The following is an 18,431-nucleotide window of genomic DNA, read 5'->3' on the forward strand; positions in this document are numbered from 1 at the left end:
GGAGCAGCTGGGCCTGTGAGCCATGGCCGCTGGGCCTGCGCGTCCGGAGCCTATGCTCCGCAACGGGAGAGGCCACAACAGTGAGAGGCCCGTGTACCGCAAAAAAAAAAAAACAAAAAAAAAAAAACCTGGAATATTTTTGCTGCCCTGTATACCAGAAAGTTGATTATGTGTAGGAGGAATAAGTAAGCAAATATTGAAAATTTTCAAAGAATTACAGAAGGGGATGATTGAGTCAGCATGCTAGAACGGCCAGACAACATTATAATTCTAAAATCTAGCATTACTGGGTTTATATGGGAATAGAAATACTGGTTAACTTCCAAAGCAAAAAAAAAAGAAGAGGAGCTAGGAGCCATAAGTACAGATATCATCTCAGCATATAGGAAATTTCAATAGAACTATCAATGCAGGCTCTAAGTTCACTAGATTATTACATAGTATCTCATTAGCCATAAAAGTAATAAATATTTGCCCTTCTCTAAAACTACAAATAAAATAATGGACTATTTTATATTTGTCTCTCTAGGAAGTGCTGCTGCCAATCTGTCCCTCTAGCCATGTGACGGTAAATTTCACCATATGCAAGAAACGGCGGGAAAAGCTGCAAGCGCATCAGCTTTCTTTGGAAGGGGAAAAACGAAGCATCTTATTACACAGCAGCAGTGTTAAAAAACCAACTCTACCAGCTGCTTAAGGACACTTGACATTAATAACCTGAAGCCTGAGGGTCCTGTGAAGAGCCCTCACGAGAAGACTGATCAGAAGTGGAAGGCTGTTGCTGGGTACGCACAGCTAGCTCCTGTTGCCTCTGCTGCTCAGCCTTCTTAAGCCTCAGTTGTTGCAGGCGCTTACGGAGCAAAGCTATCTCAGGCCCCCTTAGAAATTCTGACACAGATAGGAAAAGAAAGGTGAAAAGATAGTAATAAAACAGAACACAGTAAGAATCTGATTATACATTAAAGACAGAAGGGTATAAATAAAACACATGTCTCATAGAGGAATACTAAAAACAAATTTCTCAAAAAATTTCTGATCATTAAATTATGATAAACTATACATACTTACACACCCAAATGCTTCTATTTAACTATGATGAATTAGACACATAGAGTTCTCTAAGAGTATTTAAGTAATTAAACGGAATGAAAGTAAAATCTTCCATAAGCAGAACATTTAAAACTGAACATTCCTTTCCTAATTGCATCTCTTTTTACAATACTAAAATTGAAAAATATCAGTTATCTCAATTACTCTATAGACAAAAACTACTAATTTCAATCAAATAATAATTAAGATAATGAAAAAGTTATGCATTTGGAAATAACTCTTGAAATTTATTAGTAGAGAGCCCTTTAAAAAGTAAAAGTTTTATATTTTTCAGCTAAAATGTTTTTTTTATGTTGGAAATATCATTTACTTTTTCTTTTGAGCTGAAAAATATTTACATAATCTTTAACATTTTCTTAAACTTTATCTGAGGCAGTGGTCACAGATAAAAAATAAAAACAGTATAACATGAAATTCTGCAGAGAATACTGAGTACCTACTAGGTATGAGGCATTGTTTTAGGCTCTGGGGATAAATAAAACATTGAACAAAAAAATAGTCCCTACTCATTTGTTCTGAGAGGAAAACAGACATCACTGCACACATACACACACATATATAATATACATGTATGCATTTATCTGTGTCAAGTAGAGATAATTGCTATGAAGTAAATTGGGCAGGGTCAGGTCAGGGTGATGAAGATTGTGGGGGAGTGGTGGTTGTTTTATGTATGGTCATAAGGGAAGGCTTCTCCTCCTACGATGATTTCTGAACAAAGACCTCAAGGATGTGAGGGAGTAAACCACATGGCTATCTGGAGGAAGAGTGTTCCAGGCAAAGGAAAGAGCAAACACTAATGTTCAGAAGGGGACGTATATCTGGATGCAGGATATATACTACAGATAATGGCAGAAAAATTTGCTGATAGTTTGGATGCAGAGTGATCCCAAAGTTTTTGGTGTAGATAACAGGAAAAATGGAGTTGCCATTCATTGCGACGGGAAGAACAGAGAAGGAGCAAGTAGTATTAGAGGGAAGAAAAGAACTAACAGATATCCGAGTGGAGAAACTGAGTAGGGACTCACTGTAAGAGTCTAGAATTCACCAGTAAATCTGGATGTCACTGTTGATGTTACTTTAAGCCACATTAAGAGAGTAAGTGATAATAAAGAAGTCTAAGCACTAAATTCTGGGACACTTCAGTGTTTAAGAGAAGGAAGAACAGGAAGAGTAAGGAGAATCCAGTGAGGAGGCTGGAGAACTGAGTGAGCCAAGTTTTGTAAGCTCAGTGATGAAAGTGTGTCAAGAAGGATAAAGTAAACAGCTGTGTCTGCTGATACAATGAAAAAGATACTGACCGGGAACCAACCACAAAGAAGACCTTGACAAGAGCCATTTCGGTGAAGTCACAGGGGCCAAAACCTGGCTGGAACAGGTTCAAGAGAAAGGGGAAGTAAAGAAGTAGAGGGACAAAGCATATATACTTTTTCTAGAAATTTTGCTGCCAGTGGGGAACAGAGAAATCGGCTGATTGTTGGTGGGAGAACAGAATCAAGGGAGGTTTGTTTGTCTTAGTTTGGGAGATAATACATATGTTTGCATGCTGACGGACAATGTTTAATTGGGAGGAGGAAGAAAGATAACGAATGAGAAGTGGGCAAATGCGGGAATGATGTCCTTGAGTAGACCAAAGGAGGTGAATTACAGTGGATAAGAGGAGGAATTGGCTTTAGATAGGTGCATAAAAATGCCATCCACTCTAACCAAAGAGGAGGCAGAGTATATGAGCAGAGATTAGTTGTAGATTTGATGGAGGGAGCACATGGAATTTCTCTCACTGACACTGACAGCAAATTATACAAAACCAAATAACTTTCAGCCTCTTTTATATAGATTATAAGAGTGTAAAATTTGGTTTCTTGTTTCAGAATCAATCATGCCAGAGACACTAACCTTTTGTTACCATATCCCCTATTTATAAAGAATTTTATTAAATTGGCAGTTAAGGTTTAACAATTCAAGTGTCATCATAGTCTCTCATTGCTAGTTCCTCCTAGAAAATTCTCCAGTACCAAGTAGGATAGTATTCATTAACAAATAAATTGTGACGCTCAATAGTATAGTGACTTCTTTTTAGGTATATACATATCCCATCGTTACTGTCAGCATAGTAGTAACACTTTTAGCAACATAAAATAAAGCATTATTATGCAGTCATAAAGTTTGTCATTTTATACTTCAAAAGAAATTACCATAAAGAGAGAGATTACAGATATGTCAAGTTTTGCTAAGAAAACTGAAAAAAAAAATCACAAAAAATTCACCCAACTTCATGGTTGTTTCAAACCCTCTCTCTTGCACTGCCAAATGTTTTATGGGGATATGAGTCTCCATCCTAGACCCACTAGGTGATGTAGCAAATCAATAGCAGGCTCTAAATATAAGCAGTGGTGCTCTATAACTTGGAAAATTAAGATTTAGTTACAAAAAAAAAGATTTAGTTATGATAATGTCATGAACCATTAATTCAATGCTCCCAGTGCTTTTCAAAGAAGAATTTCTTTGTTTACTTGAAGACTGGTTGTATGTCTCCCCAACCAAGTTTAAAAAAAAAAAAAAAATTGAGGCTAGGGAAAGAAGTCATCACGCAGCTAACTAGGAAAGGCAAATATTGAATTAAAAATTCCAAGCAGAAATACCAGTCTAAACAAATAGTTCTGCTAGCAGTTTGAAGTACTAAGGCACATAAGACACATACACATTAAATCTTTTGAAAAATGTATAAACAAACATATATAATTTGTAATATGAATAAATGCTTGGAGAACTAATTTTTGTTAACATTAGCCAAAATCAAAAGTGAATACACTGAATACCTTTGGGTTGAATTTTAAAAACGAAAACAAAACAATTCTCAACAATGAGTCAGGAACTGCTAATGGGAAATTTGTACTTTCATCTCCTGAAACTACTAACCTTGCTCTTCTTGTTTTTTTCTGAAAGACTCTAGGCTAGTCTCCCTAATGACAATTCCCACTGATGGAAAAGAACAATAAACTATAGTTGACCCAACGAAGGTCCATTTGGTTCTAACCTCAAGTCCTGCCTCTCTTCCAATACATAGGGTCTTTTGTCCTGGACACTGGATTATTTTTATACCTAATTTGGTGGTACTTTATCTGCTTGCTATCAACTGTCCCCCACTCCCAACTTGCTACTTTGTCCAGGTGATCCTTGTGTATTTTTTCTCCTAGAACTGGTCACTCCTTTACTGACTTCCAAGTTCCTCTGATCTCTTCTTTAGTTTCCCCAAAGTGGAAGTCACTAACCTAATATTTCCACTTGTTTCTAATCTCTAAATTGCCTATATCTCATCTGACTAGATCCTGATCCCCTTTAAGGAAACTATAAACTGAATATCTGGGCTTTGAAAGGTTTGTTTTGCTATGCCATACAACAGAGTTCTTACTTCCCCAGGAATTTTTCTACAGAGCTCAATTCAGCTATAAAGATTATGAAAGGACCTAAATAAATGTATAAACCTGAGCAGACACAGTAATTTGTAAATAAGCAGGAATCCACGCATAAGCCATGAAACACTATCTTAAAAAAGTTCAATTCTCATGGTCTGAGTGGTCCATTAATTAGAAACACATGGATCCTTTAGGTGACTCACTTCTCAAGGTGAGCCCCCAAAACTGAGTTTTGTATGTACTGATATCCCCATCCAATCCAAAGAAACCACCTTCTCTTTCTTAAAGTAAGACCAAAGTAGGCAATTAAACTATAACACACTGGAATGAGTGCCTCATTTAACACTCTCTCATTATAAGAAGCTCCTTACCATGGAAAAAAATTACAGATAACACACAAAATGAAGACATTTCTAGACTTAGTTTAAGAAACAACTAAGGGCTTCCCTGGTGGCACAGTGGTTGAGAGTCCGCCTGCCGATGCAGGGGACACGGATTTGTGCCCCGGTCTGGGAAGATCCCGCATGCTGTGGAGCAGATGGGCCCGTGAGCCATGGCCGCTGAGCCTGCGCGTCCGGAGCCTGTGCTCCGCAACGGGAGAGGCCACAACAGTGAGAGGCCTGCGTACCAAAAAAAAAAAAAAAAAAGAAACAACTAAAAATGATGTCTGATAGGCATTACTAAGAAAGAAAAAAATATTTTATAGTTACTTTGAAGTACTTTTTATAAATAAAACTATGAAGATTTCATTTTAACCTATATAGTTTCAGCTCACAGTCATATCTATCTGGTTTTTAAATAGATAATCTTATAACCATATTTTCAAAGGCACAGTCTTTTGTTAAATATTCAAGAAAAGACCATGTATAACATAAGAATCAAAATGTTAGATTCTGAGTTATGCATATAGAATGTAGTTTCAAATGGTCTATGTGAATGAAAATAAAATTCAAGAATACGAAGGGTGAAGATGTCCAAATTAAAAAAAAAAGATCTACCAACTGACTTCAAATTCCACTTTAGTATATTTTATCTTCCTAATTCAGCTACTATACCCAAAGCCAACTCTGTGGCTCCCTCTAGATACACTATTCTTCAGGTATGCATTTTATATATTCACCTCACTGTGGCTCCATTTTTTCTTCCTACCCATATTTGTCTTGATTTTATCATTTATCAAAATGATTTTTTTAAAGTATTTCCATAAAATATTTCTGGAACGAAGTAAGAAAAAATATCTATTCAGTCTTATGTGGTCTGGACAGCCAAGGGCAAATAATGGATCCAACAGCAATAAATGGCTGGATATCCATTCACAGCATCTTCCCTAGGTATCATAAAATTTGTGGAGCCTACTGGAAACATCCAGAATGAATGAAATGGGACTGAAACTATAAAGACTATAATATAGCTAAATATTCTATATAGGTTATAGTAGCTTAAAGATAACAGCCTTAACAGTATCGTCAAAGAGTGACTACTGTTTGGAAGAAAAAGAGGCTTACGTAGAACAAGATAAATAAAACCTCTGTCTTTATGAGAGCATTTTCTAATAAGAGAAAATAAGGCATAAACAAATGAATAAAAAATAAAATAATTACAAATTGTATAAGTACTTTTCAGGAAATAAATAGGGCTATATAAAAGAAAATAAAATTTTAGGGAGGATAGGAAAGGAAGATGAATCTAGCTAGGGTAGTTATCAAACACCTCCCTTGGGTGACATTTGAGCTGAGAACCAAAAAAAAAGGAAGAGCTTCTCAGGTACAGAGATCAGTAAGTACAAAGACTCAGAATCCAAAAGAAAGAGGCAGAAGAAAACTTGGCACATTCAAGGAACTGAAAGAAAACCAGTACAGCTGGAGCGTAATGATCATTAGGAAGTGCGAATGTGGTATGAAATGAGGCTAGAGACAGGCAAGGGCCCAGCCATATAGGTTCTTTTAGGTCCACAGTAAGGAGTTTCAGTTTTTTCTCTTGTATTTATATTTATAAATGCAATTAGAAGTCTTTGAGGGCTTTTAGACAACAAAACTATATAATCTGATTTAACATTTTAAGATACTCATACTGGCTGCTGCATGGAGAATAAATTATAAGGGAACAAGAGTAAATGAAGAGAGATCAATTAGCGGACAACAAATGATGTAAGATGGAAAGATGTAGAACATATTTTAGATACAGAACCAACAGAACTTGCTGATGGATTGGGTGTGGGACATGAAGGAAAGCAAGGAATCAGTAATTCACAGGCTATTAAAATAAGCACATGAGCAGTAGTTACAATTTACTAAGATATGAAATGACCAAGATGAAAGAGATTAGTGAGACGGGAAGGATAGGAGGATAAATTAAATTTCAGTTTGGACACATTAAACGTAAGATGTACAAAGATAACCAAAAAGAAGTTAAATAAGCAGTTGGACACAGGAGTCTATAACTCAGGGTAGAAAATCAGATTGTCAATATACATTTGGGAATCATCAACTTAGAGGAGATATTAAATGCTATGGGAATTGATGCAATTAACCAGGGATAGAGTACATGTAGAGAAGAGAGCACAGACTAGGGGTTTTACTAAAATATTGAGAATTATAGAATAAGAAATATCAAAAATGGTTACTGAAAACCAGCCAGAGTTGCTAATAAGAGTAAGTAGGCAAAAGTGGTGTCATAGATGCCAAAAAAGGAAAGTGTTTCAAAAAAGAAGTGACAGACTATGTTAAATGCAACTGGGTTAAAAAATCTACTAAGTACGAACAAAGAAGTATACTTTAAAACAGGCAAAATGGAAGTCACTGGTGACTTTGACAAAAAGTTTCAGTGGAAAAGGAGGTTAAAAAGCAGAGTGGAGTTGGTTGATAAATAAGTGGAAGATGGTAAGAAAATGGAGACAGTATATGTAAGCTATTCTTTTGAAGACTCTGATTATAAAAGGAGCAAAGACATGAGTCTGGAGGGGAATATGGGACAGTTAAGAGATATTTTTAAGATAGAAGATAATTATAGAGCATGTTTGAGGTGGAAAGGAAAAATTCAGTAGAAAAGGAATAATAAAGATGCAGGAGAAGGAGCAAAGTCCTTGAGAAGCTGGAAAGAGATGCACTGGCCAGCTTTTGTTAGGAGCAGATACACTTCTTCCCAAAATGGGACTGTTTCTGTCACAGACAATGTGAGTATAGATGCTGGAAAGTTGGGAGATTCAAAAGTAGGAAAGTGAACGCTTTTTTTCCCCACTGTGAATGAAAGAAGGTTATAAGCTAGGGGGTGGGATGAGAGTAAAGGGCGGTGCTAAAAGTTTGAGAGACATGAAGGTGTGAAACAGACATTCTGTCTAGGTGCTGAGCAACAGTGTTGGAAGACTGCTTTAACGCAGAGCGCCAATGAAATCTGTGGTCATGAATTTCTTCACTATCAGTGACTCAATTGTAGACTAAGAGAAGGCAAATAATTAGGTTCAGTCAGAGATGGAGTTTTGCCAGGCAAGTCTTCACATTCCCACTGTCCCTCTCCCTCAGTCCAGTAAAAGTGACAGAGGAAATGCAAGGGACCTGAATGAAAGATACAAACATTTACATAAAGAGGTATCCACAGCAAGGCAAGAAGCATATTTTTTGTTTTCTCCATCTCTATGCAAGGCAATAATAGAAATCATGGCTCTAGGATGATACTCCCACCTACATGGATAATTCCTACTATCCACAAACCCATCTGGACTTAGAAGTGAATAAAAGATTGAGAAAAAAAAAACATAAAGAGCATTAAGTCCTTATTGTTAAAATGCTAAACTCGGGGATTATGAAAGGCCTATTGTCAAAACAATCACAGACATAATCTTTAGATGTTACATCTAATATCAAATCATCTTCCTCAACAGCAATACTGTCTTGGTAACACGGAAATATTCCAATTTTCCATAGTTTAGTCAGCCAAAATTCTTTCCATAACCTACCAGTTAAAAGTATCTCCTATGTTTCTTTGAAAAATGTATAGACAAAAAGTGTCAAGTGATGTTCAATGTTGCTTGATCATCACAAAAATATTTTTTTCTATTTCAATGATTCAATGAAATAGAAATAGTATTCAAGTATTTAATACTTACATCAAATATTAAAAAGGATTTAGTAATTTGAAATGTAGTATTAGAATGTGTTAAGTATCTATGACAAAAAGGAAAAATGAAATTCTATACTAAGTAGCTTACTCAGAAATGTGTTTAAGAAACAATTGGAATCAGTTAAGATTCAGTGGCATGTGAACATGAGATAGGGAATCTTCTTGCTAAGTTTTGACCAAACTTATAATTGACCAGAATCTTTAAGACTATTCCCAAGAATGCTATCACTTTAAAAAGCCTTGTTTTTACCAATTTTACCTGTTTTGAAAAGCAAACTTTTAAATGATTCTGTCCAGACTTCCTTAACCCTCCAAAATATTTTATTTTCCCATAACTTGAAATGCTGTATCAATTAGAATATGGAAAATCTAATTTCATAGCTCATCTTTAGGTTATTATTATAGGTAAATTGTACACAAGTGTTATTTAACAGCCACATAATTGAGTCTGGCTTCTATTCCCATAGAAACTGAAAATGAATTACCAAAAATGGGATATACTGATAAAAGAGTGCTTAATTTAAAACACCCCATATTTGGTGATCTGGCATCAGATTTCAGAGAAGCAAGAATAAAGTGACAGCTTGGCAGTTAAGCTGTTAGGAATTTTTTTTTATAGGCTTTAGCTGAGCCCTGCCAGATGTATCTTTAGTCGCTAATATTTTTGATTATATATCGAGGAATATACTTCCTTAGAAAAATTCAAAGAAAAATATGAATGAACATCTTGTTGGTTATTATAATTACATGTATATATTTAAAATGTCAAGTAAACTACAGATATATCTGCTAAAGATTATTATGTAAACACTAGCACATTCCATAGCTGGGGGTGGGGTGAGGTGTTTGAACATGAGGAGTTGTAATATTGAGAGGAAAACACAATTTTAACAGAATTTAGAAGTTGATTTTTTTCACTAACATCAAATACCAAGAAGACAAGGATTTGATAAAATAATTTTTTCATGTAAATATAGGAGAAGTAATTCTTTTGGTAAATTGTATACATTGTTGACAAGAGACCACATAAAATTCATCATAAAGAATGTATTAAAAGTATGTCATGATTTGAGGAAAAATAATAAAAAAACATAAATACAATGGATCTAATAATAATCAGGGCTATATTTTCACTATCACTTTAACACAGACAACCAAAAAAGCTTAAGAAAGATATTTTGGTCTATAATTGTCTATAAAAATAATTGTTAAGTCAAGTGCATTAAACTATGTCAAAACACTATCTGCTGGTACTTACATTTTTTAAAGAACTGTCTTGTGTAAACTGAAGATTCCTGCTATTTATTAAAATTCATGCAAGTGAGGCATACTTGAATTTTGTTTTTAAGTTACACATTCACATATTACATGTCATTTTGATCATTTATTCCAGCAAGAATAAGTTGATGTGATGTAGTATCTTTCAAAATAGCCCAAAAAGAAGTTTTCATTATCAGAAATCATCAGATGAACCATAGCCTATTTAAAGAGTAACATCCTCACCAGACTGATGATGTGTATGGTGTCCAGATGCCTCAAGAGACTGCCTTTGTTCACTGACTGGTGAAGACAGCAAAGAAGTAGAATGAGGGCTTTCTGTAGAAGATGATGCTGAATGAGCCTGAGCTGACATCGTAGAGGATGTAGAAGGTTGAAGAAACTGTTCAGCTGGAGTGTCTACTTCCATAGCAGTTTCATTTTCACCCACTTCCAAATCAGTACTTGATGGGACCGTAGGAAGAGTTGAAGCATCTGACTGACTAGTTCCACCTTCAAAAAACACATCGTAATACAAATTCAAATACTAAATGCTTTCCAAAACCAACTACTCTAGAGATATGTTCAAGAAATACGTGTGTGTGTGTGCGCGCGCACACACACACACACACAGAGAAACAGATTATTTCAGGATATCAAAAGCACCCACCAGGCTAATTAATAGGGGTAAAAAATCTACCTATGGCACATTCTTGTTATAATAATCACCCCTTCAAGCAAAATGCTCAGTATGGTAGCTTGACTTACACAAAGCTAAATAACAGCTTGAAAGATTCCTATAAATAATGTCTAGTTCCTTAAGTTTGAAGATGATGATTCTGATTTAATAGCTGGATAATAGGATAATGGACTTATATTAATATATTTCTACTCTGTAACATAATGTCCTTGGTAAAATATTTAATAAAAAAATTTTATTAACAAGAGTAAAGGTACAAATAGGTCATAACAAGATTAAGTTCCTGATTCCCATTTCATTAGCAGTAACGTTTTAACCACTAAAATAACATGATGCAGTCATGATTTTAAAAGGCTTGAATGTCTACCATGTGTTGTGCTAGGCCTTGTGCTATCTGCAAAGGAATAATTAAGAATACTCAATAAACGTTAAAAATTTCCTTGATTTTGCTTCCAATCTATATTATTAAAAGACAGATAGAATGAACTAATCAAGTTCATGTCTTGCAAGATCCAACTACTACAGAATATAAAAATTTTTCTTTTAATCATCTTGATTTCAATATTTCTTAGTTTAAATTTAAGCACAAATGTAATAACTCTTAAGCAAATCCACAGTCTAAGAAATTTTTTTAACTTTGTATGCAGAATTTAACAAGAACCATTTATGGATGAAATTCAATAGAATTTTTCATTTTGGGACTTAAAACATTTAGGAGTTAACTTTCATACTCCTGATTTTTGACAGAGATAAGTAACTTGCCAAAGACCACAAAGCTGGAAGGTAGTGAACCAAAATATGAAAACAGGTCGGCTAACACTAGAAACAGAAATTGACAGCCATGTATATAAGTAACCAAAAGAAGAAACTATTTAATTATATAAAACTTATCTAAAGAGTTTTATCTATATCCCTCCTCAGAGCACATACAAAAGTACTTACAATAGGGGATACCAGACTCTCTTACTTTTTCTGAGAAAAGCAAAAAATTAAGGCTAGGTCTAGAGGAGCAAATTATACCAAATACCCTTTGTTCTCTACTGCTCCACACAATACAATAAGAACCTTATGATTACTAAAGATATAAAACATGGTATACATTAGATGATATAAATAAAACTGACTTCAATAAATAGTTTTTGCAGGTTTTCTAGTAACTTTAATTAATAACAAAAATTACCTCTGGGTCGAGATCTTCCTCGTCCTCTATTGCTTTGTGCGACTTCACTTGCTTCTTCAAACCACCTTGATAACATGTCAGACATTCTCTGCATCAATGACACGTTGGGACTTTGCTCTCCTATGACAACACAGGTCTTATCAGTGGATTTAGGAATAGGTCAGGATCTTTCATTAATGCAAAAACCTTGATTTGAAGGCTTTAAAATGAAAGCAATTTTAAAAAATCAAATTGCCTAAATAAATTATATGAATGTATATATAAACCTATTAGGGCTATCATCACATTTTATAGTAAATGTTTACATGAATGACTCTCCATCTCTATTTTGAGTTCCTCAAGAACAGGACTTACATCTCCTACATGTTGGCCAATTCTTAAGTACTTCCACACTACCACCCCTACCCCAACCCACATCTTTAGTTCTAAGAGCAGACAGCTAGGAAGGGCTCATGAATTCTAAGTTGAACAGATTGAAAGAAAAGTTTGACCTCTCACTTAAATTTCCTTCAACTGAAGGTTTGCCCTCTCACTTAAATTTCCCTAAACTGAATTTATTTTTATCATCATTTACTGCAAATTCCACATAATTGAAATTAACGGAAACCAGAAAATTTTTTATTTATCTCTTTCCTCCCCTCTTGTCTCCCCTCAAATATATGAGTATTTTCTTAAGGACATTTTCAAATTAAGTATCACATCAAATTGAAACTGTGACAATTCTATTTTACAATCATAAAATTTAAAATGGAAATCATTTGTTTTTGAATTTTCTGTGAAAACAGAATTTATTTTATGCTTTATTACCTTTATATAATGTAGCTTTATGTTTTAAAATATATTAAATAATACCAACAATAATATATTGGGAAATATGCTTTTGATCTTAAAAGATTTCAGAAATCATTAGAATAAGATTTTTGCTATAGATCCGTTTATTAAAATCACACACATTACTTCTATCCACTGTGCCCTGGTGGCACAGAGGATAAGACTCTGCACTCCCAATGTAGGGGGCCCGGGTTCAATCCCTGGTCAGGGAACTAGATCCCACACGCATGCCACAATTAAGAGTTCACATGCCACAATTAAGAGCTCGCATGCCACAACTAAGGAGCCTGCCTGCTGCAACTAAGACCCAGTGCAACCAAATAAATAAATAAATAAATATTTTTAAAAAAAATTCTGTATCAAAAAAAGTGTGCCATCTTAACACTCCCAAAATAGTAGTTTCTTATACTTATCAAAGGCATCTGATAAGAGGAAAAAACAATTTTTTTATGTGCTCTTATAAAACTCTCAGATTGGAAACTGGGAGTTTTCATTACTCTTTATATCAAATACAAAGGCAAAAATTACTATGTTTGATAATACCCAATGTTTTTTGTGGCAAAAGACATTCTTACACTTTCAGTGGGAATACAAAATAGTGCATACTTTTCAGAGGGTAATTTGATAACTATCAAAATTAAAATGTAATTATCCAGTGACCCACACATTCTACTTTTAGGAATTTATCCTAAGATACACTTGCACAAGTATAGTAAGATATGCATGAAGATGTTTGTTACAGCATCACTTATAATAGTGAAAAAAATGGAAACGAGTTAAAATATTAATTTTTAAATACCATATTTTTTAAAAGCTGACCAAAGTATAGTTACCATCTCTTTCTCGTTCACTCTCAGGTCTTGCTCGGGGTCCAGTATCTGACCAATCACCACGAAGTCTCAAACGCTTAACTGGAGGCTGTCGTAACTAAAAGATGAGGAGAAAACTCACTTGCTCAATTCTTAAAGCACACTGTAAGTCTAATAGATTCTTTCCATCTTCTTACTTCCTTTACTGAGATGCTAATCAAACTATGAAAGATAGCCATACATATCCATTGATGTTGACAGCCTGTACTTATTATCTTCAACCTAAAGTTTGAATGCAACTTTAAAATCATGTAAATGTGATATCTAATCCTACCTGTATCACTTTCCAACTGACAAGAGGAAAGTTATCTAACTACAGTGAGCCTAAGTTTTCTACTATGATGATATAGTCTAGGTAAAGTACCTAAATACTTAACTGGCAATAGAAGTAATCATTATTTTATTATTATTATTGACAATTTGCTCTCTGGTTCTCCCCCAGCACCTATTCCAACCCTGCCTTGTTGCTCTCATTCTCAACTATTACCTTTTCCTCCTACTTCAGAGAAAATAAAGTCAGTTCTATAGAAATGACATCAATTTCCTCAGCTGCATTCTACAACTTACCTATATCTACTTCTTAATTCCTTCCAATCTTTCTCAGGAGATGGATCACTTGTTTTGTTTAAGCTTAATCTCAATCTGTGCTTTTTATTTCATTCCTTGAACAATTATTCTCTCTATACCTACATTCATCTCTTCTCTCTTGGTTCTTCCTCACAGTATGCTAAAGGTTCTTATCATTTTTAATAAACAGAACACCTCAATTTCATATTTCTATCCAGCTACACTCTTTTCTCATGCTTTCTGAAGCTTTACTGTCAAGCCTCTTTTAAAAAGTCTATATTCTGGGGGGAGGGATCAACTGGGAGACTGGGATTCACATATATACACTAATATGTATAAAATAGATAACTAATGAGAACCTGCTCTATAGCCCACGGAACTCTACTTCATTGTACAGTAGAAACTAACACAACATTGTAAAACAACTATATCCCAATTTTTAAAAATAAGTCTATATTCATTCTATTTTTATCTACCACTCCTCTCTCAATTCACTGAAGTCAACCTTACGTTCCCATTTTTCCACTGAATTCATTCTCACCAATATCACCAGTAAATGATCAACGACTAAGTTCACTGATCAATGATAAAATGATTAAAACAATTTCCAATTCAAACAGCACCTTTCAGAGATTATTTTATTTGATGTCTATGTCATCTGACACTCTTAATCACTGCCTTTAACCATTATATTTTAACATCTTTTTATTGATATAATTCACATACCATAATATTTACCCTTTTAAAGTAGACAAATCAGTGGTGTATATTCACAAAGCTATGCAACTACTTGTACACACTAATCCAGAACATTTTCATCACCGTAAAGAGAAACGCTATACCTATCAGCAATCATTCCCCACTTCTCCCTCTACTCACCTCCTGCCAACTACTAATCTACTTTCTGTCTCTATGGATATGCTTATTCTGGACACTTCATATAAGTGTAATAACATAATATGTGGCCTTTTGTGTATGACTTCTTTCACTTAGCATAATATTTTTCAAGGTTCATCCACGCTGCAGCATATATCAGTATTTCATTGCTTTTTATGGCTCAATAATATTCCACTTTTTGAATATACCACATTTTGTATATTCATTCACCAGTTGATGAACACTGAGTTCTTTCCACTTTTTGGCTACTGTGACTAATGCTGCTCTGAACATATGGGCAAGTTTTTACGGGGACCTGTTTTCAATTTTCTTGGGTATATATATAGGAGGGAAATTGCCGAATCATATGATAACTTCTATACGTAACTTTTGAGGAACTGACAAACTGTTTTACAATACACCTGCACCATTTTATACTCCTACCAGCAATGTATGAGGGCTCCAATTTCTCCACATTTTCATCAACAACTGTCATTGACTTTTTTATTTTAACCAACCTAGTAAGTGTGAAGTGGTGCCTCACTGTGGTTTTGATTAGTGATGTTGAACATCTCTTTATGTGCTTAATGGTCATTTGTATACCTTCTTTGGAGAAATGTCTATTCAAATCCTTTACCAATTTTTTAATTTAGGATACTTGTCTTTTTATTGTTGAATAGTAAGTGTTCTTTATATAACATATTCTGGATACTGGATTCTAAATCATAAACCAGATATATGATTTGCAAACATTTTCTCCCATCCTGTGGGTCACTCCCTTTTATTTTTTCTAACATAACATTCATTGATTCTTTTTTCTTTCACGATTAAGCAGGTTTTAATAGAAATCTGGTGACAGCTTAGCTGTAAATTTTCTATTTGCTCCTGGAAACCATACATACCAAGCAAAAAGGAAAATGGGGGAAAAAAAGTCTCCATCCTCAGCAAAGGAAACAGAAAAAAATAAAAGACCACACAAAATCCATGTTATGTGTAAGTATGGTTAAAAGCAACTGAGAATAACAAAATCTGCAGAGGAAGTCACAAGTGTGACAAAGAATAATCAGAAGATTAGAGGATGCCTAGTGTGGTAGTTATCTAAAATCTCAGACAAATAATCATTTCCAGAAAGAGAGAGCCTCACCCTGTATATAAATTGTACTTAGAATTAAGAGCTCTGTTCCACGGTTACGAGAGAGAAATTTTTATATTATACAGGCAAAGAACTGATGTTATAACCTCAGCAACTATTTCTGGAACAAGATCTTCAAATTAAAAACAGTCCTAAGTTTGATTTTTTGAGATATGCGAAATAACCTACTCAAGAATCCTGTAAATGATATGGCATTCATTCAATCAGTCATTTAATAAAAAAAATTTTTAGCACCTTTCATGTGTCAGGTACTACTCTAGGTATTGGGGAAAGATCAATGTACAAAACATACAAAAATTCCCAATGTCACAGAGTTTATAGCATACATGAAATTAAAAAGTAAAATATACAGAGAAAATGGTAAGTGTTACAGAAAAAAATAAAGTATCAATAGAAAAGGGTGATAGGTAGTATCAGATAATTAAGGGTTACAATCTTAAATAATGTGGTAAGGTAGGATCTAATGGAGAAGGGAACGTAGGAAAAGCCCTATAAGAAGTAAAGGAAAAAGAAATCCAGATATCTAGAGGAGATCATATCAGGCAAAATAAATGCAAAAGCCATAAGGCAGCTTAGCCTGTCTGAGTAAACAAGTAAGTAGATGTAGCTAGAGCAGAGTAAAGAAAGGAGAGAGCAGTAGAAGTAACAAGAACCAGATGATATAAGATCTTGAAGCCACTGTAAGGACCTCAGTTTTGTTCTGAGTGAGGTGGGGAGCCTTTTGGAGTGTGGATGATCAGAACAGTGGCATGATTTGACTTATGTTTTAAAGGATTACTTTGACTACTGTGTAGCTAACTAAAGGATTGGATGGGGTGGGTATGAAAGCAGGGACCTGGTAAGAAAGCTACCATAATAATCTAGGAGGAGAGATGCTGATGACTTGGATTAGAGTATTAATAGTAGAGTGGGAAGCAGTACTACAGATTTTGTATACAGGTTTCCCCTACTATCTGAAAGCAGAATGTTCCTATGAAAACTTTCATAAGTCAAAATGGAGTAAAATGAAGAAGCAATTACCTTAGGACACATCTTGCTAATGGATGCACAGAATAAATTGAGATAACAGCACAGATGCTCACAGACACAATTCAATGCTACGACAGCTTGAGGCTGAGACAGAGACACAATTCAAAGCTATGGCAGTTTGATGCTGACACGTCGAGTATAGTTCACTGGGAAGGAGCTTGGTGATGCCACTTGCTGCTCAGGATGCACACTGCAAACAAACGCCAAATGCCATTTTCGCTTTTCCCCTTTTTTTTGTAAAAGCAAAAATCCTCTTTGGATTTTTTAGTTAGTGAAAGCAGGTACTAAGCAGGTCTCTAGTAAAAGCAAAGTATATAGAAGCAAACATTCAAAAAGCAGGGGATACATGCAATTCTTTTAGGGATAAATTATGGGGACCAGGAGAAAATGAGAGATTGGCTTCAACAAAGCAGCCCAATAATGTGCTAGGTAGGTGGGGGAAATGTCAAAAAGATATGAGAGAAAAACGAAAAGAAAGAAAAGACAATAAAAAGGAAAAAGGAATACCAAAATAAAGGAAAATGAGAAGTGGAAAAAATTTGAATAAGACAAAAGAATATGCTAAATAAAGAAGGGGAACAGAGAGTCCGCCTGCCGATGCAGGAGACACGGGTTCATGCCCCGGTCCGGGAAGATCCCACATGCCACGGAGCGGCTGGGCCTGTGAGCCATGGCCGCTGAGCCTGCATGTCCGGAGCCTGTGCTCTGCAACAGGTGAGGCCACAACATTGAGAGACCCGCGTACCACAAAAAAAAAAAAAAAAGACTGCTTTGGGCTTCTCTGGTGGCGCAGTGGTTGGGGGTCCACCTGCCGATGCGGGGGGCGCGGGTTCGTGCCCCGGTCCGGGAGGATCCCGCGTGCTGCGGAGCGGCTGGGCCCGTGGGCCGTGGCCGCTGGGCCTGCGCGTCCGGAGCCTGTGCTCTGCAGCGGGAGGGGCCGCAACAGTGAGAGGCCCACGTACCGCAGGGAAAAAAGAGGGGGAAAAAAAAAAAAAAAAAAAAGAAGGGGAACAGAAATTCCCTGGCAGTCCAGTGGTTAGGACTCTGAGCTTTCACTGCCAGAGGCCTGGGTTCAATCCCTGGTCGGGGAACTAAGAGCCAGCAAGCCGAGAGGCGTGGCCAAAACAAAAAGGGGCGGGGGTGAAAGACAAATTATTAGAGGACAAAGGAAATAATATAGGAAATAAAAAGAGACCCCTACAAGTTAAGAAAATATAAAAATATGAAAACATAAGAAAAAAATCATATATTAAACTTTTATTCATACTTTAAAACCCTGCTCAAGTGTTTCTTACATTCCCAGTCAAAAACAATTATTCCTTCTTTT

At 35.4% G+C, this 18,431-nt stretch overlaps 1 protein-coding gene across 7 annotated transcripts in view; it reads right to left on the minus strand.

Annotated features, from left to right (window-relative positions):
- Positions 1-18,431, minus strand: part of DCAF6 (DDB1 and CUL4 associated factor 6) — a gene marked incomplete at its 5' end in the record, with an annotated part of 173,424 nt that overhangs the window by 71,582 nt on the left and 83,411 nt on the right. For 4 of the 7 annotated variants that reach the window (XM_079696820.1, XM_079696819.1, XM_079696818.1 and 1 more), the window contains 3 exons: positions 10,146-10,412; positions 11,780-11,899; positions 13,444-13,537. In XM_079696820.1, coding sequence (XP_079552946.1) covers positions 10,146-10,412; positions 11,780-11,899; positions 13,444-13,537 — 481 coding nt within the window. Of the gene's footprint in view, positions 1-717; positions 889-10,145; positions 10,413-11,779; positions 11,900-13,443; positions 13,538-18,431 lie in introns of all 7 variants that reach the window. The other 3 variants (XM_079696816.1, XM_079696815.1, XM_079696814.1) reach the window with 1 other exon arrangement.

Source organism: Hyperoodon ampullatus (genome assembly GCF_949752795.1).
Source record: "Hyperoodon ampullatus genome assembly, chromosome: 2".
Classification (NCBI taxonomy): domain Eukaryota; kingdom Metazoa; phylum Chordata; class Mammalia; order Artiodactyla; family Ziphiidae; genus Hyperoodon; species Hyperoodon ampullatus.